The following is a 25,391-nucleotide window of genomic DNA, read 5'->3' as shown; positions in this document are numbered from 1 at the left end:
GGGTAGTCATGGTCAGAGAGTATTAGAAAATAGGCAGGATGGAGGGACAAGAAACTACAGATACTGAATTCTGGAGAAACACTGGAGGAATTCAGCAGATCAGGCAGCGTCTATGGAGTGAAGTGGAGAGATGGCCCTGGTCAAGACCCTTCATTTAAACTTAAAGATAGAGGGAAGATCATTCATTCAAGCTAGGCAGCACTGTGAGAATCATGTTCTTTGATTTCTCCAGTGATTTTAACACCATATGACCTGCTTTACTAGGGAGTAAGCTCACGGAGATGCAGCTGGATGCTCACTAGTGTCCTGGATCACTAGTGTTCCTATCCAGATGACCACAGGATATGAGATTGCAGAGCTGTGTATAGAATACTGTGGTGAGCAGCACAGGGGCCCCTCAGGGGACTTACCTGTCCACCATCAGGGGTGTCAAACTCATTTTAGGTCACGGGCCGGATTGAGCAAAATGCAGCTTCATGCGGGCCGGATCAGTCGGACGCGTGCAAACGCAGCTTTCGTTGCCTCCGTTTTTTCAGCCTGCTCTCATGTGTCTCAGTCTCTGCTATAACTACAAAGTGTTTCACTTTACAAATTCCGTTTCTTATGAAGAAGACTGCCGAGCAAGACTGCCGAATAAACACTAAAAACCCTGAAAACCTGGTACCTGAATAAACTCAGCATTAGCCATATCATACGCCATAGGCACTTCGATTACTGGGGCCAGCTTTAATAGTAATTAGATATTATCTCGCGGGCCAAAGATAATTCCACCGCGGGCCGGATTTGGCCCGCGGGCCTTGAGTTTGACATATATGATCTACACCTTGGACTTCAGATACAACTTGGAATCCTGCCACCTGCAAAAGGTTCTGAACGACTCAGCAGCTGTGGGCTCCATCAGCCGGGGTCAAGAGGCTAAGTACAGAGGAGTGGTGGACAACTTTGTTGGGTAGTGTGGGTTGAATCAACTGCAGCTCAACATCACTAAGACAAAGGAGTTGGTAGCGGACTTCAGGAAGGTGAAAACACCCTGTATTCCCATCTCCATCAAGGGAATGGATGTGGAAGTTGTCCAGGACTACAAATACCTGAGAACTCACCTGGACAATAAACTGGCCTAAACATACAGGGGCTCTGAACAAGAAGGGACAGACCCGACTGTACTTCCTGAGGAGGCTCCGACCATTCAAAGTCTGCAGTACAATGCTGCCGATGTTCCACGACATAGTGGTGGCCAGCATTCTATTCTACGCTGTAGTCTGCCGGGGCAGCAGGGGGAGAGCAGCTGATGCCAAGAAGATCGATAAGCTCGTCAGGAAGGCTGGTTCTGTTCCTGGGGTGGAACTGGATTCCCTGGTGGTTGTGTCGGAGAGGAAGATGCTGTAGAGGCTATGGAGCATCATTGGTAATTCTGCTCACCCCCTCCATGACACACTGGAAAAACAGGAGCACCGTTAGTAACAGACTGATTCCACCGAGGTGCACCACTGAACACCACAGGAGATCCTTTCTCCCCGTGACTAGTAGACTCTACAACTCCTCCTCCTTAAGTATATAACTATATGGTTTCATTGCTCATCCGTAATTTGCACCATGACTTTTTAATGCACATTTTGTTTTTTCTCCATACCTTAATGCTTACATTTTGTATTTTGAAGTATATATTTATAAAGTTTATTATAAAGTATGAAGTTTTATCTTATCATGTTATGTGTCGTGTCATATAAGGTGGGTGGTCATGGTCTATCTATGACCATGATTGTTTTTGGGAAATTTTTCTAAAGAAGTGGTTTGCCATTGCCTTCCTCTGGACAGTGTCTTTACAAGACGGGTGACCCCAGCCATCAACAATACTCTTCAGAGATTGTCTGCCTGGCATCAGTGGTTGCATAACCAGGACTTGTGATATGCACCAGGTGCTCATATGACCATCCACCACCTGCTCCCATGGCGTCATGTGACCCTGATTGGGGGCTAATCCGATGCTACCTCTTGACGCAGGGTGACCTGCAGGCTAGCGGAGGGAAGGCCTTGCACCTTGTTTGGTGGGAAGATAGCCAGTATAGAGAGGTGGAGGGAATGGGTTGGACAAGAGTTGATAAGCACTAGATGAGGACAGGGGAGAGTGTAAATAGTGATGGAAGATGGAAGGTGAGAAAGAGTATGAAGGAGCTGGCAGCTTCACTTGCCCAGTGGATCAATTGTGTTTAGTGCCACATCTAAGTTGTCCATCTTCAGTCATTCTTTTCCTCATTTGACCCAAGGTTGCACTGGTGTATTGAAGTGAGTTGAACGAAACTTTTTGCTCCAGTTAAACACACAAGCTTTCCAATCAAGAAGACACCAGCAAACAATGATTCTTCGAGCAACATCTTCCACATAGTCAATAATTTTAGTTTTTCTATGTCTTCTGCCTATTCTTTTTATGTTAATTTTGTTTTTGAACCTCTTGAAGCTTGGGCCTTGCAGCCTACGGTTTGAATGAGTGAGGTAGCACCCTGCAGACCCCGAGGAAACTCCAGGAGAGAAATGCGAGCACAAGCTACACGAGGAAAAGCTCAGAGATGAGATGAGGGGCCGTGATCGACTACAGTTCTTGCCGATTAAAGTGCCGAGGTAGATTGAAACATCATGACAAATGCAGAGGAGAGTGAGTGGTTCTCGGAGAGGCCACTGGCTTGTGTTCTTTCCTTTGGAGAGGCCGCAGGTCCAAGTCGCTGCCATCGGAGGGGCCACTGGTTCGAATCGTTTTCCTCGGAAAGGACACAGGTTCGAGTTGCTGCTGTCAGAGAGGCCGCTGGCTCGAGTCTTTTTCCTCGGAGAGGATGCAGGTTCGAGTTACTGCCATTGGAGGGGCCACTGGTTTGAGTCACTGTGGTTGGAGAGCCTGTTGGTTCGAGTTGTTTTCCTCGGAGGGGCCACTGGTTCTAGTTGTTTTCCTCGGAGGGGCTGCTGGTTCAAGTCACTGCTGTCGGAGGGGCTGTTGGTTCCCGATGCTCTTGCAGACGTTATCGCAATTCTGAGATTTATGAATTGGACTGTAGATCATATGGGCCTCTTTCAGTTCAATGTTTGTTTCGTGTTCTGATCCATTCTTTCTTGTTGCCAATTGGCTCGCTGGGGGTTTGGGTGATCTGTTCATTTTTGTGCGAGGGAGGGGTTGGGGGTGTTTGGAGTTTGCGAGTTTTTGTTTCTTTTTCTCTTTGTGTGTGGGGGGGGGAAGATGTATTTCTTCCAATTACTTATATGTTACACTCTCACTGCCCCCTGAGTGCAGAAGTTCCCCTCAGGTTCCCTTTAACCATTTCACCTTTCACTCTTAACCTATGAACTCTAGTTCTAGTCTCATCAACCTCATTGGAAGAAGCCTACTTGCATTTTTGTCCAAATCTCCTCTCAGTCTCCTGCACTCCAGGGAATAAAGTCCTAACCTGTTCAACCTTTCCCTATAACCCAGTTTCTCAAGTACTGGCAACATCCCTGTAAATTTTCTCTGACTTCTTTCAGTCTTATTGATATCTTTCCTACAGATGGATGGCCACAATGCTCCAAACGAGGCCTCACCAATGGCTTTTTATTTATTTATTTTATTTAGTGATAGAGTGCGGAGTAGGTCCTTTTCAGTCCTTCGAGCTGCATCACCCAACAACCCCAATTTAACCCTAACCAATTCGTGAGACAATTTACAATGACTACTAACCGGCACATCTTCAGACTGCGGGAGGAAAGCGTAGCAGCCAGAGAAAAACCCAGGCATTCCATGGGGAGGACATACTGAGATTGCGTCTGCCCGAAGGGAGTTGGAGCAAGAGTGAACAACCAGGGTAGATCCAAGATGGCGGCGCGACGCAGCTTGCAGCGGCCACTCCGGAGCTGATTATCTGTTAATTGTGAAGTGGGGTGCCGTGCACAATCATAAGCGATTGAAAACGGACATGGAAGCACGGAGAAACATCCGGAAATTCCAGGAAGACCTTCTTCGTTGCTGCTGCTGCTGTGAGGTTCGGGACTCTGCTGGGAAGAACAGGCCCCCAGTCCTCGGGGTCGCACTGCCGTTGACGGGGCCATCTTAATACGCTCGGCAGAGGATGGTGCTCAGAGAAGCTGTGCAAGAGGGGATGGTCATCGGCTAGGAGGTTCGACGGACTCGGAGTCCGCTGCGGTCAGGTCGCTTTCGGTGTGTGCTGCGTCTGCGAGGCTGAATCGGGCGGCGCCGTAGAAGTCCATAGCGGGGGTATTCCCTTCTGCCGCCTGTGTGGGATGGCGAGTCTGTCGGGACCCTGGGGACTTGTGGAAACCGTGGTGATTTCTTTTGAACTTATAGTCCTTTAACATCTTTGGACTATTTTTACTGTGCCTATGGTCTGTTTTTTTATCAATTATGCTATTGTTTGCACTGTTGTAACTATGTGTTGTAACTATGTGGTTTTGTGCAGGTCTTATAGCTTCAGTTTTTGGTCTTGTTTTGTCTGGTGGATTTGGAGCTCCTTTCCATGGAACGCGCTAAGTCGGTAGTGCGATATTAATACGCAGCAGCCTCTCTGGACTCTAGATTGGGGTTTGCCAAATGTTATGTGGATTTTCTGGTGTAGTCTGTTTTGTCATATGCTTTTGTGATATCATTCTGGAGGAACGTTGTCTCATTTTTTAGCTGCATTGCATTTGTGGTTTCTAAATGACAAATAAACTGAATCTGAATCTGAATCTGAGATAGAATTAAATGTCACACACAAAATGCTGGTGGAACACAGCAGGCCAGGCAGCATCTATAGGGAGAAGCGCTGTCGACATTTCGGACCGAGACCCTTCGTCAGGACTAACCAAAATCAGTTAGTCCTGACGAAGGGTCTTGGCCCGAAACGTCGACAGCACTTCTCCCTATAGATGCTGCCTGGCCTCCTGTGTTCCACCAGCATTTTATGTGTGTTGTTTGAATTTCCAGCATCTGCAGATCTCCTCGTGTTAGAATTAAATGTGATAGGAAGGGGCTAGTATTACGTAAAAAGGGCCGAGTTGCCTACTTCTCCACCACAATTCGTCTCTACAACTCACCTCCGCAACCTTTTGGACCTGGCAATGATTGGCAGAACAGCAGTGCGCGTTGCTAAGGCAGCGGCAGTGATTGACAGGGAAGTAAGCGGCAGGCGGGGCGGCGGTGCTCCTGTGCAGGTGCGCGGTTGCCAGGCGACGGCAGTGATTGGCGGGGGGGAGGAGGAAGGAGCTGGCACCTGAGGTGTCTTCTGACCAGCGGGAAGGTGAAATTGGTCCGGCGGTCGGGGCTGTTAAAGCCGCCGTGACGGGACGGAGAAGACCGGCCAACTAGCGCTCGCTGCTGTTGCAATTCACCGCCAGCCGGACGGCGCAACAAATCCGCATCCTTTGCAATGGCTTCGGGGCTGCTGGTGAGTACCTACGTTCCCTTAATCGCGCGTTTTATTTCACAGATTTAAGTGCAGACGCATTTCTCCTTATTAATAGACCGCTTGATGGACCCAACAGACGTCATGCACGACTGTCAGCTTTCTACGCGAGTCAGGCTCGTCCCTGAGCCGCTCTGTTTATTTTCGCATGCCCAGTCATTGCGTGATTTTATTTTTGGTGGTAGAAGAAGGGAATTTAATCCACGTTTATGCGCCTTCCGTTCACCAAGTGTGTTCGGCATTCGACGGTCCGGGAACCAGGAATAATTCATTGAAGGCATTCGTAAGCAATAAAATTTAATGCGTGCAAAGCAGGAGCTCAGAAACGCTCCAAAATTCCTAAAAAAAAATTGCTTTGGTTGTGATTCCTCCAGCGTGCGTTTTGCTGCAACCCTTTAGGAATATGGAATGTTTTAATTACTGTTTGTATCCTCTCTGATCGATACTTGGTAGGGTTATCACTTATTTCCTAGAATACAGCAGTGCATAACTCCCGTGGCGCCGAGCCAGTCTCTTGAGATGGAATTGAAACGCTTCCAGTCCCGTTCTGAAGGAACTGGGGAGGTTACTGTTCTAGACACTGTCGCCCTCCGGAGCGGAGGGAATCTCGTAAAGTCACGGAGTGATGGAAACAAATCCTTCCGACCACTCATTTACACGGATCCGACATTAATCGCGTCCATTATTCCTATAAGTGACCCCCCCCCCCGTTACCCATCGATGTACGTGGGGGCAGTTTACAGCAGTCAATTAAATTACCAGTCTGCACGTGACTGTGGAAGGAACCAGGGACATCGGGACATGGAGGGGGGAGTAGCATTCATGGGGCCACAAGACCGTGTAAACTCCACACAACCAGCAGTGGAGGTCAGGATTTAACCCGGGTTCAGAAACACCTAGATAGAGTGGACACGGAGAGGAGGTTTCCCATAGTGAAGGAGTCTAGGACCGGAGGCCACAGCCTCAGAAAAGAGATGAGGACCTTATTTCACCAGTGTGTGGTGAATTTTTGGAATTCATCGCTACAGACGGCTGGGGAGGCCACGTCATTGGGTATATTTAAAGAGGAGATTGCTAGGTTCTTGATTAGTAAGGGTATCAAAGATTGCAGAGAGAGGCAAGAGAATGGCGTTGAGAGGGATAATAAATCAGTTATGATGGAATGTCTGAGCAGACTCAATGGGCTGAATGGCCTAATTCTGCTCCTATAATGGCTGAATGGAGTTTTCAGGTAGAATTTCTACCAGTTGCCACACTGAACCAGATGGATGTACAAACATCCTCCTCACTCTCTCTGCGATTCCTTGTCCATTCATTCCTCCCCACTGATCTCCTTCCCAATACTTACCCCTGCAAGCAGCCAAAATGCTGCACCTACCCCTACCCCTTCTCCCTCAACTCCATTCAGTGGCCCAAACAGTCCTTCCTGGTGAGGCAATTCTCCACCTGTGAATAAGCTGGAGTCGTCTGTTGTGTATGGTGCTCTCCATGCAGTCTGTTCTACATTGGTGAGAACTGTCATAAAATGGGGGACTGCTTTATCGAGCACCTCTGCTCCATCCACCACAAGTGGAACCTCTCGGTGGCCCAACATTTTAATTTCAATTCCAATTTCCATTCTGACATGTCTGTCCATAGCCTCCTCTTGTGCCACGATCAACAGCTTGTATTCTGTCTGAGTAACCTCCGACCTGATGGCATGAATATCGATTTCTCCTTCTGTTTTTAAAAAAAAAAAATCCCTCCCTGTCCCCTCTTCTTTGTTCCCTATTCTGGCCTCTCACCTCTTCTCACCTGCCTATTATTTCCTTGTGGGTCCCCTCCTCCTTCACTTTCTCTCATGGGCCACTCTCCTCTCCTATCAGATTCCTTCCTCTCCAACCCTTTACCTTTCCCACCCACCTGGCCTCCTTCCTTCTAGCTCTCCTTCTTCCCCTCTCTCCCACGTTTTTTTTATTCTGGCATCTTCCCCCTTACCAGTCCTGAAGAAGGATTCCCCCTTACCAGTCCTGATACACCGACTGTTTATTCCTCTCCATCGATGCTGCTGGAACTGCTGAGTTCCTCCGCCATTTTGTGTGTGTTGTTTTGTATTTCCAGCATCTGCAGAGTTTCCTGTGTTTCGTATTGTGAAAGTCCAGGAAAGTGAAGCTAGCAAGAAATGTTTGCCCACAGCAGTGTGTCTGAGACCAGAGGGCATGTGCTACAAGGAGAAGATGGACAAATCTGGGCTGCTGTCCCTGGAGTAGCAGGGGCTGAGGTTTATAATATTAGAGCTACAGCGTGGAATAGGCCTTTCCAGCCCAATGAGCCACACTGCCCAGTAACCCACCTATTTAACACCAGCTTAATCACAGGACGATTTATAATGACCAATTAATTATGAAAGGCATAGCTGGAGTAGGCAGCTGTTTTTTTTTATCAGGGTCAAATATCTAATATTAGAGGGCCTGTATTTGAGGCGAGATGGGGTAGGTTCAAAGGAGATGTGGAAAACAAGTTTTTTTTCAGAGAGGTGGGTGCCTGGAATGTGCTGCCTGGCATGGTGGTGGAGGCAGGTATGATTAAGGTTCAATGTGAGGACAATGGAGGTATGTGGGCATTGTGCAGGCAGAAGAAATTAGTTTAGTTGCCCATTGGATTACTAATTTAATTAGTTCAGCACAGCATTGTGGGCCTGTTCTTTGCTGTAAGAGGTTTTCACCCAAGCAGTGTGAAACACGCTGCCTGAGAAGGTGGTGAGGGCAGGGGCTTCCACAGTGTTGACGAATCATTTGGAAATGCACTCGAATTGCCAAGGTATAGTAAGGTATGGAGCAAGTGCACACACAGTAAGGCCTGGTGTAGAAAGGGAGCTTGATGGTCAACGTGGACATTGTTGGTCTAAAATCAGGGGTTCCAACCTTGGCACCCATAGATCCCTTGCTTAATGGTATTGGTCCATGGCATATACAGTGGCAGGCAAAAGTTTGGGCACCCCTGGTCAGAATTTCTGTTACTGTGAATAGTTAAGTGAGTAGAAGATGAACTGATCTCCGAAAGACACAAAGTTAAAGATGAAACATTCTTTTCAACATTTTAAGCAAGATTGCTGTATTATCTTTGTTTTGTACAATTTTAGAGTGGGAAAAATGGAAAGGAGCACTATGCAAAAGTTTGGGCACTCCAGGAGATCTGACCTCTCTGATAATTTTTACCAAGGTCTCAGACCTTAATTAGCTTTTTGGGGCTATGGCTTATTCACAGTCATGGTTAGGAAAGGCCAGCTGATGCAAATTTCAAAGCTTTATAATTACCCTGATTCCTCAAACCTTGTCCCAACAATCAGCAGCCATGGGCTCCTCTAAGCAGCTGCCTAGCACTCTGAAAATTAAAGTAAATGATGCCCACAAAGCAGGAGAAGGCTATAAAAGAAAACAAAGCATTTTCAGGTAGCCGTTTCCTCAGTTGGTAATGTAATTAAGAAATGGCAGTTAACAGGAACGGTGGAGGTCAAGTTGAGGTCTGGAAGACCAAGGAAACTTTCTGGGTGAACTGCTCATAGGATTGCTAGAAAGGCAAATCAAAACCCCCGTTTGACTGCAAAAGACGTTCAGGAAGATTTAGCAGACTCTGGAGTGGTGGTCCACTGTTCTACTGTGTAGCAACATCTGCACAAATATGACCTTCATGGAAGAGTCATCAGAAGAAAACCTTTCCTGCGTCCTCACCACAAAATTCAGCATCAGAAGTTTGCAAAGGAACATCTAAACAAGCCTGATGCATTTTGGAAACAAGTCCTGTGGACTGATGAAGTTAAAATGAAACTTTTTGGCCGCAATGAGCAAGGGTATTTTTGGAGAAAAAAGGGTGCATAATTTCATGAAAGGAACACCTCTCCAACTGTTAAGCACGGGGGTTGATTGATCATACTTTGGGCTTGTGTTGCAGCCAGTGGCATGGGGAACATTTCCCTGGTAGAGGGCTGAATGAATTCAATTAAATACCAGCAAATTCTGGAAACAAACATCACACTATCTGTGTTTTTTAAAAAAAACCATCTGAAGGTGCAAAGACGATGGCTTCTACAACAGGATAATGATCCTAAACACACCTCAAAATCCACAATGGACTACTTCAAGAGGCGCAAGCTGAAGGTTTTGCCCTGGCCCTCACAGTCCCCCGACCTAAACATCATTGAAAATCTGTGGATAGACCTCAAAAGAGCAGTGCATGCAAGATGGCCCAAGAATCTCAAAGGACTAGAAGCTTTTTGCAAGGAAGAATGGGGGAAAATCCACTAAACAAGAATTGAAAGACTCTTAGCTGGCTACAGAAAGCGTTTACAAGCTGTGATACTTGCCAAAGGGGGTGTTACTAAGTACTGACCATGCAGGGTGCCCAAACTTTTGCTTTGGGCCCTTTTCCTTTTTTTGTTATTTTGAAACTGTAAAGGATGGAAATAAAAAAGTAATCTTGCTTAAAATATTAAAGAAATATGTCATCTTTTTACTTTATGCCTTTTGGAAATTAGGTCATCTTTTACTCGTTTACTCGCTTAGTTATTTACAGTAACAGAAATTTTGACTGGGGTGCCCAAACTTCTGCATGCCACTGTAACAGGTATAAACTGGTATAAAAGACCTGCTTCTGTACTGTATACAGATAACAGTGTGAAATTGTGAAAAAGCACGGGACTGGAGGATTTGTCTTTCAAATAAATACTGTATATACTTAAGATTCTTTCTAATTTGCAATCTGTTTGGAATATTCAGTTCTGCCACTGAGGCCTTGACAACACCATGGGATAGGAATTTCAATCAACACACACAAAATGCTGGAGGAATTCGGCAGGCCAGGCGACATCTGTGGAAAACAGTACAGTCGATGTTTCGGGATAAGACCCTTTGGTGGGAATTTCAGTTTCTCTTTTGGTCTACAATTAGTTCTGCATCTTTGCTGCAAAGGCAACATCAATGGCCATCAAGGACCCCCACCATTCAGACAGCGCTCTCTTCCTCACTGCTGCCATTAGGAAGCAGGTAGAGGAGCTACAGGTCCCACACCACCAGGTTCAGAAACAGCTTTAGCATTCAACCATCAGCCTCCTGAACCAGTGTGGATGACTTCACTCACCTCGACTCTGAAATGATCTCTACAACTCGTGTTCTCAGTACTTTTATTTATGTTTTTTGTATTTGTAAGTCTGTCTTTTGCACATTGGTCAGTTTTTGTGTGTCGTTTTTCTGTGGTTCTATTGTATTTCTTTGTTCTACTGTGAACGCCTGCAAGAAAATGAATCAGAATAGTGTACAGATACTGTATGTACTTTGATAATAAATTTACTTTGAACTTTAATGTTCCTAAGAAATGTTTGTAACCCGGACTGTTTGTAAGTTATAACTGAAATCAGGGTGTGGGAAAGGATCACAGAAGCAGTGATGATGGAACAGTGAGCAGGTATGGGAGGAGCTGGCCTCACAGGGCTTGGTGAGTGAGTCTGTTCACCACTTCCAGCTCTGTCTGGCTCCGCCCAGCCCCCAATCGTTGCGGCTCAGAGAGAGGGAATATTAGAGATACCCCACAGAAACGGGCCATTCGAGCCCTTTAAGCCACATCGCCCTGCAACTTACTGATTTAACCCTAGCCCAATTGTGGGACAATTTACAATGACATTTTTGGACTGTAAGAGGAAACCCGTGGGCACACAGGAAGGAACGCATAGATTTGCTTACAGAGGATGCTGCAATTGAATTCTGAATTCCGTCGCCCAAGTTGCAGCAGTACCGCGCTAACCATTGTGCTAACGTCGTGTCCCAGTGGGCATTCATAAGCTGAGGTAGGAAGCCTGAGAATATCAGCCCTGGCGGAGAGAAGAGGAGATTCCCAAGGATGCTGCCAGGGTTTGAGATGTGTAGTTACGAGGAGAGGCTGATTCAACGCAGAAAACGCTGCCGTCACTCAGCAGGTTGGGGTCAGCATCTGTGAAAAGAGAAACAGTTGCAGATTTGGATATTTTTATCCCACATACATGGATGCATGCAGTGAAATGGATTTGAATGGGTTGCCAAAGAGAATCTACTTCTGCTAGTGGAACTTCCTTGCTAGTGTTTAGTCTGGTGGCCAAAAAGCTCAATTTTGGTTTCATCAGACCATAGATTCTTCTTCCACCTGACTTCAGAGTCTCCACACGTGCCTTCTGGCAAACTCTAGCCAAGGTTTCATATGCTTTCTCTTAGTCACTCTCCCATAAAGCTGCGACTGGTGAAGCACCTGGGTAACAGTTGTATGTACAGTCTCTCCCACCTCAGCCACTGAAGCTTGTAAATTGTCTAGAGTAGTCATAGGTCTCTAGGGGGCCTCCCTCACAAGTCCCCTTCTTGTGGTCACTCAGTGGTCACTTGAGGATGGCCTGTTCTAGGCAGATTTACAGCTGTACCATATTCTTTCCAGTTCTTGGTGATTGACTTAACTACTCCAAGAGATATTCAGTGACTTGGGAAATTTTCTTGTATCCATCTCCTGAATTGTAACCTTTTTGTGGAGTTGCTTGGAGTGTTCTTTTGTCTTCATGGTGTAGTTTTTGCCAGCAGTTGGACCTTCCAGATATAAACCTGTGTGCAGTCAAGTTGTTTCTATTGTAGTATTTTTACTATAATCAATTGAAACACCTTGACTCCACACAGGTTCATATAAGGCTAGGACACCTTAACTAATTATGTGACTTCTAAAACCAATTGGCTGCACCAGTGATGATTGGTGAGCCGTAGTAAGGGAGGGGGGATTTGAACACTTGTGTAATTAATTATTTTGTGCTTTATATTTGTAACTAATTTAGAATCCTTTGTAGAGATCTGTTTTCACTTTGACACGAAAGAGTCTTTTTCTGTTGATCAAAGCTAAATCCACTGTGATTCCATTTTGTAAAACAATAAAACGTGATAACTTCCCTGGGGAGGGGGTGTGAATACTTTTTATAGGCTCTGTTTTTATTTATTTATTGAGATATAGCGTGGAATTCGCCCTTCTGGCACTTAGAGCAGCGCTGCCCGGCAGTGCCTCGATTTATTCCTGGCCTAATCGTGGGACAATTTACAATGCTCCATTAGCTTACTAATCGGCACATCTTTGGACTGTGGAAGGAAACTGGAGCACCCGGAAGAAACCCATTTGGTGATGGGGAAAAATGTAGAAACTCCTTTCAGACAGCAGCAGGAACTGAACGTGGGTTGCCTGTGTTGTTCCAACGTAAAGCGTTGTTCCAACCATTACGCGACCGTGTGGCAGTAGTCTTGGTCAACTTCTGAGCAAAGTCAGAATACTGTTCTTGACAGAAGGGTAGGCATGACCAGGAGTGCTCCTCGCCAAGCACAAATGTATTGTGGAGCTTTCAATCTCTGCTGGAGAAGCGGTTCATGGATATGGCATAAAAGCTGGGCAGAGTAACTGCTGTTCAGGCCTGCCATGAGCACAGTGAATTTTGAGGCAGTAAAGAATGATGGAAGGAATACGACCTTACCACAAGTAGCCACAGGTACATGTTTTGCATGATACAAACTGAAGGCTTTATATTATTGTGCAACATTGGACAACCTTTGTTATGTATTTAAGTAACACCAAAGTAAACTATTTAGTGACAATGTTCCACTGGTACACTGAGTACAAAATTAAGTCCTCGAATGATAAACCAATTTCAGTAATTCATGTGCTCTATAATAATTGCAGCACAAATACAAATGCCTTTTATTTTTTTGAAGTTTTGAGGAATATAGGTTGGGTAAATGCATGCACTCTCTCTCCCCCCCCCCCCCCCCCACTGAGGATGGGTGAGACTAGAACTTGAGGTTAAGGATGAAAGGTGAAATATTTAAAGGGAATATGAGGGGGAACCTATTCACTCAGGGTGATGGGAGTGTGGAATGAGTTGCTAAGGAAGTGGTGGATGTGGGTTCGATTTCAATGTTTAAGAGAAATTTGGATAGTACCTGGAGGGCTAAGGTCAGGGTGGAGGTTAATGTAACAAGGCAAGGACTAGATGGACCGAAGGGCCTTTTTCTGTGCTTTAGTATTTTATGACTCTCACTCTAAATTGCTAGGCTTTAACTGTTCATTTACGAGCTTGTGTAACCCCTTCTTCATCTCACCTGCTGCACATTCGGAGGGCTTGTCACAAGGCACCTGAACTTGAGGGAGAGGTTGAGAGGTGGACAGAAGCATAAAGGTTAGTGTTACGCTTTCCTGTACCAGCGATAGGGATTCATTTCTGCCACTGGCTGTAAGGAGTTTGTACATTCTCTCCTTGATTGTGTAGGATCCTTCTGGGTATTCCGGTTTTCTCCTACATTCTAAAGATGTACCGGTTCGGGTTGGTAAGTTGTGGGCATGCTGTGTTGGTGCTGGAAGCATGCAGCAGTTAGTTGCATGATGCCCCTTACACGTACTAGGACTGTGTTGGTCATTGACATGAATAACAATTTCATTGTTTCATTTACGTCTCTTTGGCTGTCTATCGATTTCGATGTTGACTGTGCTGAGAGTTTAGTCTCTGCAGGCACGTTTATGGGCCACAAGACCAGCATTGGATCGACACCGTCTCCCACATCGGTTGCATTTGTGACTTGACTGGTCTAGCACCGAATGTCTGCGTTCATGACCTGCTTCATATTTCTTCTGCCTTTTCTCAATAGCTGGGATTGACTTCTTGACAATGCAGCGCCAACTTCTTCTGTCCGAAGCATCTTTCTCCCAGGTGTTGACATTCATGTCAGTGTTCTTCAAATGGAGCTTGAGCACATCTTTGTAGCGCAGCTTCTGACCACCATGCTTCCTCTTTCCTTCATGCAGCTCGCCATAGAAAACAGCTTTGGGTAAACGATCATCGCTCATTCTTGTGACACGACCAGTCCAACGCAGCTGAGAAGCTGTGATGAGTGATTCTGCGCTGACTGTCCCAGCACGTTTGAGCACCTCAACATCTGGTACCCTCTCTTGCCACTTGATGGGTAATATTTGGCATAAATGCCCGAGTTGTGTCTTGGTCACTTTGTTGATGTGCTTCCGATACAATGTCATTGTTTCAGTTGAATAAAGCAGAGATGGTAAAACAGCTGTGTTATACACTTTGACCCTTGGTTGCCATCTTAATGTCGTGGCGAGACCAAAGTCGCTTCTGCAAAGCACCAGAGACTTTTGTAGCTGATTGAATCCTCCTCTCAGCTTCCAGATCTGATGAGTTGTTGTTGGTCACAACGCTTCCCAAGTATGTGAAAGATTCAGAACATTTCAGCGCTACCCCATTGACTGATATGATTGGTGGTTGGGTCTCACTGGGACTACACAGAGGAGGAAGCTGGTACAAAAGTTTGGTTTTGGAGACATTGATTCTTAGGCCAAAAAGAGTGGCAGCAAACAAGAAGTGGTCTACAATTTCTTGAATCACATTAACATCAGTAGCAACCAGGGCTGAGTCGTCTGCATACAGAAGCTCTCTGACACATATCTCTCTTGATTAGGTTGAGGCAGCACATGTGAGAAATAAATGTAATCTTTATCCATTGAAAAGCCCCTGGAAGCTTTGGCAGACATCAAATACCCATCTCCAGCTTTGCTGACTCTTAGAATGTGCTTTAAAATGATTCTGGTTGTTTCTGATGGTCTCCTGCACCCCCCCCCCCCCCACAGCCCTACAGCTAGATCTTGTCTGGGACACTGGAAAAGGCCAGTTTTCCCTCACTGTCATTGGCTGAAGTTGCGGTGACATTTCCTCCAGAACGTTTGCTGGGCGAAGACCACCAACAGCAATGGTGTCCCCATTTCCTTCATGAGCAGATTATATTTTAATTTCTGAAATTGGATTCAATTGATTTTTCTTGTGTCTTAAATGGTTTATTTTGAAAGGTCCTTGCTGTATATTTAATGCTAAAGACATTCACGTACAATCAATAACACTTGGGGATTGTAGGGGTTAGTGTAATCTGATTACTGAACTAGCAACCGCTGGTTCAATTCCTGTCGCTATCTGTAAAGTGTTTGTACGTTCTCCCACGTCCACTTGGGTTTCCTCCAGCTGCTCCACTTTCCTCCCACATTACAAAGTTTTACAGATTAGGCAGGTAATTAGTCACATGGGTGTAATCGGGAGCATGGACTGGTTCGGCCAGAAGGACCTGTCACCGTGTTGTACCTCTTTTTTTAAAAAAAATGTTCACCCCTCCCCTAATCGTTCCTATAATCACCTTTCCTTTATCAGATTCCAGCACTTAGTGTTCCAGATTGTCTCTCCCCAGCACCTCTCTGTAGACTTCACCTTCCCATCCTCCTACATCACTCCTTTATTTTTCTTTGTTCACCTTTATCTATCATCCACCTGCCACTGTCTCACAATGCCAAACCCCTTCCCCTCCCCTACCTGGTGTAACCGCCAGTCTATCATCTTTTATCCCTCCTCAGTCCACTAGGTACCTAGGGGGCCTCTGTCTCACCACTCCCCGTCTGCTCTTTAGACTGGGCATCTACCCCTCTCCTCTTCCGATTCTGACCTGAAATGTCAGCAGTTCCGACTCGACCTACTGAATTCCACCAGCTCATTGTCTGTAGCTCCACTCAATAACACCGACAGCTGGAGAGGCTGGGAAGAGGGTTTTGCTGGCTGTTGAAATTGTTGTGTGAGAGCAGCTGGCTTCCTGCCTTACACTGGTCCACAGAAGGAAGTGGGAGTAGAATTCCTGTGTAAACATACTTGAAGATAGGCTGGGACAAACTATTTGGCACAGGGATAGTTGACCAGTGATCCTGGGATGCAGAATACCAACAATTATTAAGATTATAACAATAAGGACATTTGGCCCATTGTGTCTGCTCTGTCATTCTATCATGGCTGATATATTATCCCCCTTAGCCCCATTCTCCTGCCTTCTTCCCATAACCTTTGACATCCTTTATAATCACGAACCTATCGACCTCCACTTTAAATATACCAAACGACTTGGCCTCCACAGCTGTCCATGACCATGAATTCCAGAGATTTGCCACCCTCTGGCTAAAGAAATTTCTCCTCGTCTCTCTTGTATTCTGAGGTTGTGTCCTCTTGTTCTAGATTTAATAATAGACCTATTCTTGTTAAGATACACTTGGTACTAGTTATACATTGGTATTGTTTTTTATTGTCACTTGTACCAAGATATAGCAGAAAAAAAACATATTGCATATTGTTAAAGATTAGTTTTATTTGCCACATGTACATTGAAAAGTGCAGTAGAATGTGTTTGTGTCAATGACCAACATAGTCCAAAGATGTGCTGGAGGCAGCCCGCAAATGTCACCATGCTTCCAGTGGCAACGTTATATGTCCACAGTTCGCTATTGTTATCTGGACATCTTTTGGAATGAGGGAGGGAACTAGAGCGCCCGGAAGAAACCAATGCTGTCATGGGGGAGAATAGGAAAAACCTCATAACAGACAGTGGGAATTGAATCTTGGCTCACTTTTGTTGTAAAGTGTTTTGTTAATGGTGCCACAGTGTAGCTGAGCTAGAATTTGCATGACTACACAGTGAAATTTATTGCAGGTGGACAACTAAATTGCAAGATCATAATGAGGTAGATTGTGAGGCCAAGTGGCTGTCTAATCATACCAGAGAGCTGTTGAAGAGTGGGACAGAAGATGTCCTTCAGCTTGGTGCAAACAGAATTCAGCACGTCCTTTCATGTTCTCCCTGCACTGTCACAAAGCCTGCTGGCGTAAGTCGGCTTGTCCTTTCGGAACCTGCCGTGACCTACCGCCCAAGTTTTCCTTCAGTTCTCCCCCTCGTTGACTGTTCTCTTGGGAATTGCGTGGTGGGCTGTGTGGAATAGTGATCCTGGTATCATTCTGTGCACCTTCACCTGACTAAGTCTGCATTTGCTTCAGTTACAACAAGAATATCGCGTTAACCGGCAAACTCCAGGCCATTATTAGTTCTGATGTCAGTGCGAGGTTCTTGTCGATAGGGTTCCTTAAGGCCGTTGTAGCTGAAAGTGGTAGTGGGGGATAAACTCCCACTACCTATTTTAAAAACTCCCAATGGTATGTGTCTCAAATAGCCTTTGACAACAAAGTCTAGCTTCGAGCCTTCAGGTGTGGCTTAGCTACTAAGCCCAGTGGAACCATATCTATTGACAAGAGAATTGCAAAGGCGGGGATCTAGTGCCTTAAAACCAGTTGCTTCGGGCAGATGGGGCACATTAGACATGGTTGGCAGCTCATCTAGGAAAACTATGATCTCAAAGCTCTGCTGTGTTGAGGCTATGTCCACTCATGGCGAAGGCTTCGGGACTAAACCCTGAGGAAGGCTAGAATTCTGAAGACTGTCTTATGTCGAGTTCAGTGTTGATTGGCAATTCCCATGACACTGCTGGTGCCAAACTATTGGTCTCTGCCATTCCTTTGGGTTCATTAGCTATATGGAGAGTAGGAGCCTGCTGCATGTGTGGCAGCTTGCTCTCTATATTGTACTGCCCTGGCTTCCATATCACATGGACAGCTAGGATGCAACATCCGTGGTTGACCATGACTGATGGAGAGCCTCACTCTAGTGATGGTCAGTCTTGAAATGCTAGGAGTTAACTTCATGGTTTCAACTTTTTTTTTTTTCTGGTTGTAACGTTTTCTTTTATAGTGTAGCAGTTGGGGTAAGTGCCAACCATCAGTGTTCAGCGTTCAATTCCCACTGTTGTCTGTAAGAAGTTTGTATATTCTCTCTGTGGCTGCACTGGTCTCCTCTAGGTGCTCTGTTTTCCTCCCACATTCCAAATGCATACAGGTTTGGGTTAATAAACTATGGGCATGCTACTTTGGTTCTGCAGGCATCAAGATATTTGCGAGCTGCCCCCAGCATAATTCTTGGACTGTGTTGGCCATTAATACAAAGGACGCATTTCACTCTATTTTGATGTAATCTTTATGAAGATGCCTTTTTTTTGCTACAAATCTCTTATAAAAAATATTCACATCCATATTTCCTTATGCCAGAGAAAAGAGGTATCTTCGGCCATCAAATCTGTGTTGGTTCACAGTGCAGCCCCATCACTCCATTCATCTACCCTCTGACCTATTCTTCTATTCCCATTCCCATTAACTCATCCCACATCATAATACCCATTTTAACATTTGGGGCTGAAACTTTTTAAGCCTATTAACCCTTACTGAGGTATAGGCCACCAACAGCATCTCACCAGAGTCCTCAGTCCTGGGCCAAAGATTGTTTGGCTTTGTGGCTTCCACTTTCACAAAACTGTTTTGCGTGTCATCTTGGTGAAGATGCTCTCATTCCCAAGATGAGGGTTTTGGAGCTTCTGTTGGCATTTCTGTATTGTATCTCTGGATTTTTATGGAATGGAGTTGCTTGCCCCATGCCCAACCCTTCTCTGTGACGCGATGGGGACAAGGGTGCTGGGAGAGGACCCACACACAGGACACAAACACGTCTTTCTTAGGTACAATAAAATAGCGTTTATTACTTGCTACACAGAAGATCGGAAAATCGAGGACAAAGAGGAGCACGAACCTCAGACTAGAGGACTCGGGGCTAGGATCGCTGCGGACCTGGGACTTGGAAACAGGGAACTGGGATCGCCGCGGCCATGACTTGGACAGGGGGAACACGGACAGCCGCGGACCTTGGTCTTGGACCCTGGGGACTGGGACCGCCATGGCCCTTGGGGAGCAATGGGTGGAAAGGGGGGAACCCCCGCCGGGCAGCGGCAGTCCGGCTGGACCTCCCCGATGGAGGCAACGGGTAGGAACATCAAGTCAGGACTCCGCTTTCCACTTAGGCACCGAGCCGGGACTTCTTCGAAGGGTAGACATGGGCAACGGGCAGGAACATCGAGTCAGGACTCCACCTTCCACTCAGGCACCGAGCCGGGACTCTTCTTCAGGGGGTAGACACAGACACTGGGCATGACATCGAGCCGGGACTCCGCCTTCAGCTCAGGCACCGAACCGGGGCTCTTCTTCGGGGGTAGACACAGACAAGGGGCATAAACGTCAAGTCAGGACTCTGCCTTCAACTCACCCCTGGTAGATTGACCTTGCCCGGACCCACTCTGACAACGGAAGGCGAATTACTGGTACTCCGATGCGGGCTGGATCACTTTGGCTTGTCGTAGCGGCGGCGGCGACTTGCAAAGGCTTCTTAACACTCTCGCCCCGAACGGCTAAAACCAGGGGCTTATAAGCTGCCGGTTTGGGTCGAGGGTAGATTACCTTGATTGCCAAGCTCAAGGGACTCGTGAAACGAAATTAAAAGGGAACAAGGCGTCAATGGTCCGGATCGCAACCTAACTAAATTTAAATGGGAACCGATCCAGACCATGACATCCTCCTTTTGCAGCTGGGGTTGGGACCATCCAGGGTGGAGTTTTGGGTCAACTTTTAATTAGGTTTAATATCCCTGGCATATGTCTTAAAAGTTGTTATTAAGTCGTTAAAAGCAGCAGTAGTACATTGCAATATATATATAATCTCCATAAATTCCGAATGAAATATAGCTGCTACTGTGTCGTCTTTGTAACTGCATCAATAGATTGGGCAGAGGATAGGTTCTCAGAGATGCTGACACCCAGGACTTTGAAATTGCTCACTCTTTCCACTACTGACCCCTCAATGACGACTGGTGTGTTTTTCCTTGTTTTTCCCTTTCTGAAGTGCGTAATCAGTTCTTTGGTCTTAGTGATGTTGAGTACAAGGCTGTTGCTACAACACCACTCAACTAACTGATGTACCTCACTCCTGTGCACCTTCTCAGCACCATGTAAAATTCTGCCAACAATACTAGTGTCATCAGTAAATTTGAGCAATGCCTAGCCACACAGTCATAGGTGTACAGAGTGTAGAGCACTGGGCTCAGCACACATCTCTGAAGTGCACCAGTGTTAATTGTCAGTGAGGTGGAGATGGTATTTCCAATCTGTGGTCTTCTGGTTGGAAATTTGAGGATCCAGTTGCAGAGGGAGGTACAGAGGACCAGGTTATTGATCAGACCTATAGGAATGATCGAATTGAAGTGTAGTGGCCAATTAACCTGTACATCATTGAGAAATTGGGAGGAATCGGGGGCACCCAGTCACAGGGAGAGCATGCAAGCTCCACACAGACAGAGTGAGAGGTCAGGATCAAGCTTGACTCACTGGAGCTGTATGCCAGTGACTCCAACAGCTACACCACTCTGTACAAGGTACCTCTGGGACAGGAAACCTGCTTTGACCTGTTGAGTTGCCTTGATTATCAGCAAGAACCATTCAACAGAAACATAACTGTATAAAATAGATTCAGAGGAGAGTAATAAATCTTTATCAGTATTTTATAAAGGCCTCATCAAGTTTAAAAAAAAATGAACGTTTTGTGATTATTCAGCTGAGCTGAGACAATTGCGTTTCCTTCCTCTGAGATGGAACGATGTGGGCTGAAGTTGTGCCTCAAAGACTTGTCTTCATAAACCCAGGCAGCACGCCAGTAAATCATAAACACACGAAATTCTGAGATTCTGGAAATCCAGAGTAACAGATTGAAAACGCTGGAGGAACTCAGCAGGTCGGTCAGCATCTATGGAAAGCAATAAACTGTAAATGTTTCAGGCTGAGACCCTTCATCAGGACCACAGTGTTGTTCTGAGAGAACTGCAGTCTTTCATACATTCAGTTCGAGCACTGTCTATTTTCCAAAGCAGGTGCCAGTGTCATATGAAGGGGAAAAAGCTGACATTTGTCAGTATTGGTTCGCTATTATCACATGTACTGAGATACAGTGAGAAGCTTGTCTTGTATGCTGTTTATACAGATAAGATCTTGCACAGTGCATTGAACTAGAATAAGGTAAAACAGTAACAATGCAGGCTTCTGTGGACTTCTGGATTGGCTGCGATGATGCGTGGTTTTGTGAACCTCAGATCTGAATGCTGTTTGCTCGTTTTTATTGTTTGCATGATTTGTTTTTCTCTCTCTCTGGACATTGGGTGTTTGCGGTCGTCTTGTTTTTAATGGGTTGCATTGGGTGTCTTTGTTTCGTGGATGCCCATAAGGAGACAGAGCTCAGGGTTGTATAAATTATACATAATTTGATAATAAATGCACATTGAATAAAGTGCAAAAGCTGATTTAACATCCAGGAAAAGAGCTAAGCAGTAAATAAATACATAATGTACACAAAAAGTATTCAGGGGGAGGAACTATTGAAGCAGGGTACTTTTTAAACATTAAGTAAATGAGTGTTGGCATTATGTGGTCATAATGACTACTAAAATAAATACCATAATGCAGAAATGGGTGGCAGGGCGGAGATGCATCTCTACCAAAGGAGGCTTCCTTCTGCTGTCCTACAGGTCACCCTTCAGCAAGATGTAGCACCTGCTTAGCCCCTTGATCAGGGTCACATGAAGCTATGGGAGCAATTTGGCATATTGACCTACATAAATCAATGTATGTGAGTACAGGAGATGAGATGTTATGTTGAAGTTGTACAAGACGTTAGTGAGGCCTAATTTGGAGTATTGTGTGCAGTTTTGGTCACCTACCTACAGGAAAGACATATACAAAGTTGAAAGAGTGCAGAGAAAATTTATAAGGATTTTGTCGAGGCCAGAGGGTCTGAGTTAAAAGGAAAGATTGAATAGGTTAGGACTATATTCTTTACAATGGAGAAGATCGGGAGAAGATTTGATAGAGGAATACAAAACTGAGGGGTATAGAAATGCATGCAGCCTTTTTCCACTGATGTGAGGTGAGGCTACAACCAGAGATCATGGCTTAAGGATGAAGGGTGGGAAGATTAGACCATAAGATGTAGGAGCAGAAATAGGCCATTCAGCTCATCAAATCTCCTCTGCCATTCCACCATGGCTGAACCCGGATGCCACTCAACTCCATACACCTGCCTTCTCGCCATATCCTTTGATGACATGACTGATCAGGAAATGATCAAATTCCGCCTTAAATATACACAAAGGCTTGGCTTCTCAACCTGTAAATTAACTGCATGAGTACTCCTAAGTCCCTCTGCACCTCTGATGTTTGAATCTTCTCCCCATTTAGTCTTCACGATTGTTCCTTTTACCAAAAAGCATTATCATACATTTCCCAACACTGTATTCTGTCAGCCACTTTTTTGCCCATTCTTCCTAAGTCCTGTTGCAATCGTATTACTTCCTCAGCACTACCTACCACTCCACCTATCTTTGTATCATCTGCAAACTTTGCCACAAAGCCATTTGACCAAGTCCACTATCAAGGTCCTGTATTCATCCTCCTGTCCTCCCCTTATACACCCAACTGTTACTAAGTCATTGGAGAATATCTGCAGATGACATGACTCAGTGTTGTATTTAAAGCCTGAGGTATACAGGGTAAACAGGAAGGGAGACAATTCAGTCCCCTGTGTGGGCCTCAGTGCTGCTTATAGCCATGTCTGACACACAGCTCTAAAGTCGCACAAACTGTGGTCTGCCAGTCAGGTCGTCCATTATCCGGTATACAATGTTAGTGCCAATCTGCATTTAATGGAGCTTTCCCCCCCAGCAATGAGGGCTGTTTGGTATTGAAGACACTTGTGAAATCAAATAACATGATCCTCACAGTGCTGCTCTGCTTTTCCAAATGAGATGGGCTCTGTTCAGATAGATGACCGCATTATTGACTCATATATATCTTCCTTGTAGGCGAACTGCAGGGGATTGATGGCTGATCTGACCAGGGGTCAGAGGTGAGCCAGGACCAGCCTTTCCAGAGTCCTCATGATGTGTGAGGTCAGGGCCACTGGATGGCAGTCATACGGAACACCAAGTCATCACTGATGCAGCCAATTTGTTTTAGAATTTGCACTATTAGTTAAGGTGTCCTAGCTATATATAAACCTATGTGCAGTCAAGGTGTTGCAATTGATTGTAGTAAAAATGCCCCTGTATCTGGAAGGTCCAACTGCTGGTGAGTCAGTATCTGGGCAAAAACGATACCACGAAGACAAAAGAGCATTCTGAGCAACTGCACAAAAAGATTATTGGAAAGCACAATTCAGGAGATGGATGCAAGAAAATTTCCAAGTCACTGAATATCCCTTGGAGTACAGTTAAGTCAGTCATCAAGAAATGGAAAGAATATGGCACAGCTGTAAATATGCCTAGAGCAGGCTGACCTCAACAACTGAGTGACTGTATAAGAAGGGGACTAGTGAGTGAGAGTACGCAAAGACCCATGACAATGCTGGAGGAGTTACAAGCTTCAGTAGCTGAGATGGGAGAGACTGTGCATACAGCAACTGTTGCAAGGGTGTTTTACCAGTCACAGCTTTATGGGAAAGTGGCAAAGAGAAAGCCACCGTTGGGTGGAAAAAAACTCACATGAAATGTCAGCTAGAATTTGTCAGAAATCATGAGGGAGACTCTGAAGTCAGCTGGAAGAAGGTTCTATGGTCTGATGAAACCAAAATTGAACTTTTTGGCCATCAGTTTAAATGTTATGTTTGGCGTAACCGCACATCATCGAAAGCACACCATCCCTACTATGAAGTGTGGTGGTGGCTGCATCATGCTGTGGGGATGCTTCATTGCAGCAGGCCCTGGAAGGCTTGCGAAGGTAGAGGGTAAAATGAATACAGCAGCAGAATACAGGGATATCCTGGAGGAAAACCTGATGTAGTCTGAAAGAGAGCGGCGACTTGGGAGAAGATTTGTTTTCCAGCAAGACAAACACTCCAAGAATAAAGTCAAAGCTGCACAGGAATGGCTTAAAAACAACAAAGTTAATGTCTAGGAGTGGCTGAGTTAGAGTCCAGACCTCAATCCAATTGAGAATTTGTGGCTGGACTTGGAAAAAGGCTGTTCACTCATGACCCCATGCAATCTGGCAGAGCTTGAGCAGTTTTGTAGAGAAGAATGGGGAAAATTGCAGTGTCCAGCTGTGCAAAGCTGATAGAGACCTATCCACACAGACTCAAGGCTGTAATTCCTGCCAAAGGTGCATCAACTAAATAGTGGCTTGAAGGGTGTGAATAACTATGCAATTAACTACCTTGTTGTGGTGAACTACATATACCTGTCTGGACTGCTCCTGTGGCTCCTCCCACAGACCCCTGTATAAAGGCGATTGAGGCCTGAGCCCGGCCTCATTCTCCAGGATGTATTGTTGTTCATTCTTCCAGTCAATAAAAGCCGATACCTCGCTTCTTACGTTCAGAGTGAGTTATTGATGGTGCATCACTTGTGTTTAATAATTGTAATAAATTTGGATCATTTTGTAGAGACCTGTTTTCACTTTGACACAAAAGAATCTTTTTCTGTTGATCAGTGTAAAAAAAAAAGTCAAATTAAATCCACTGATTCAATGTTATAAAGCATTGAAATATGAAAGCTTCTAAGGGGGATGAATACTTTTTATAGGCACTGTATTTATTGTGTTTGTGTTTTCTTTTGCTGCATCAGATCTGGAGTATTGAATTCCCTTTACGCTTGTATGCTGGAGATGGCAATAAATAATCTTGAATAGGGATGTGGATGTAAGAACAGTGGAGGCTTACAGACTATGTAGGAGGGTAGGGCTAGATTGATGATGTTGTATGTTTATATAGGTCAGCACACAACATCATGGGCTGGTGAGCCCATACTCTACTGCTCTGTGTTCTATTTTAAAGCACAGCATATCAAATATAAAGCATTATTGATAATACTGTATAAAACATTCCTTAAGGTTGTTGAAGCCAGAGGTGGTAGTGGAAATAAGCTCCTGCTATTAAATGTTCTCTATGGTGTACATCTCATATAGTCAGTCTCTGCCATCCAGGTCCTGCTGCTGGCCTTCATGTGCAGCTTAGCTACTAAGCCAGCGGAACCATTTCTATTGACTGGAGAAGGGGCAAAGGCGGGTTACTGGCCCCTTAAAAGCAGTCGCTTTGGGCAAATGGAGCTCATCAGCCATAGTTGACAGCTCATCCTGGGGAATGAAAGCTCTGAAACTCGTACGCCTTCT

At 45.4% G+C, this 25,391-nt stretch overlaps 1 protein-coding gene across 1 annotated transcript in view; it reads left to right on the top strand.

Annotated features, from left to right (window-relative positions):
- The first annotated feature begins 5,143 nt into the window (after positions 1-5,143).
- hprt1l (hypoxanthine phosphoribosyltransferase 1, like) overlaps positions 5,144-25,391 on the top strand; it is a 72,489-nt gene continuing 52,241 nt past the window's right edge. The window contains exon 1 of the mRNA XM_073070407.1: positions 5,144-5,402. Within this exon, the coding sequence (XP_072926508.1) occupies positions 5,385-5,402 (18 nt within the window). The 5' untranslated portion in view covers positions 5,144-5,384. The remainder of the gene's footprint in view (positions 5,403-25,391) is intronic.

Source organism: Hemitrygon akajei, chromosome 17, assembly GCF_048418815.1.
Source record: "Hemitrygon akajei chromosome 17, sHemAka1.3, whole genome shotgun sequence".
Taxonomy (NCBI): domain Eukaryota; kingdom Metazoa; phylum Chordata; class Chondrichthyes; order Myliobatiformes; family Dasyatidae; genus Hemitrygon; species Hemitrygon akajei.
This window is presented reverse-complemented; position numbering and strand designations above follow the sequence as displayed.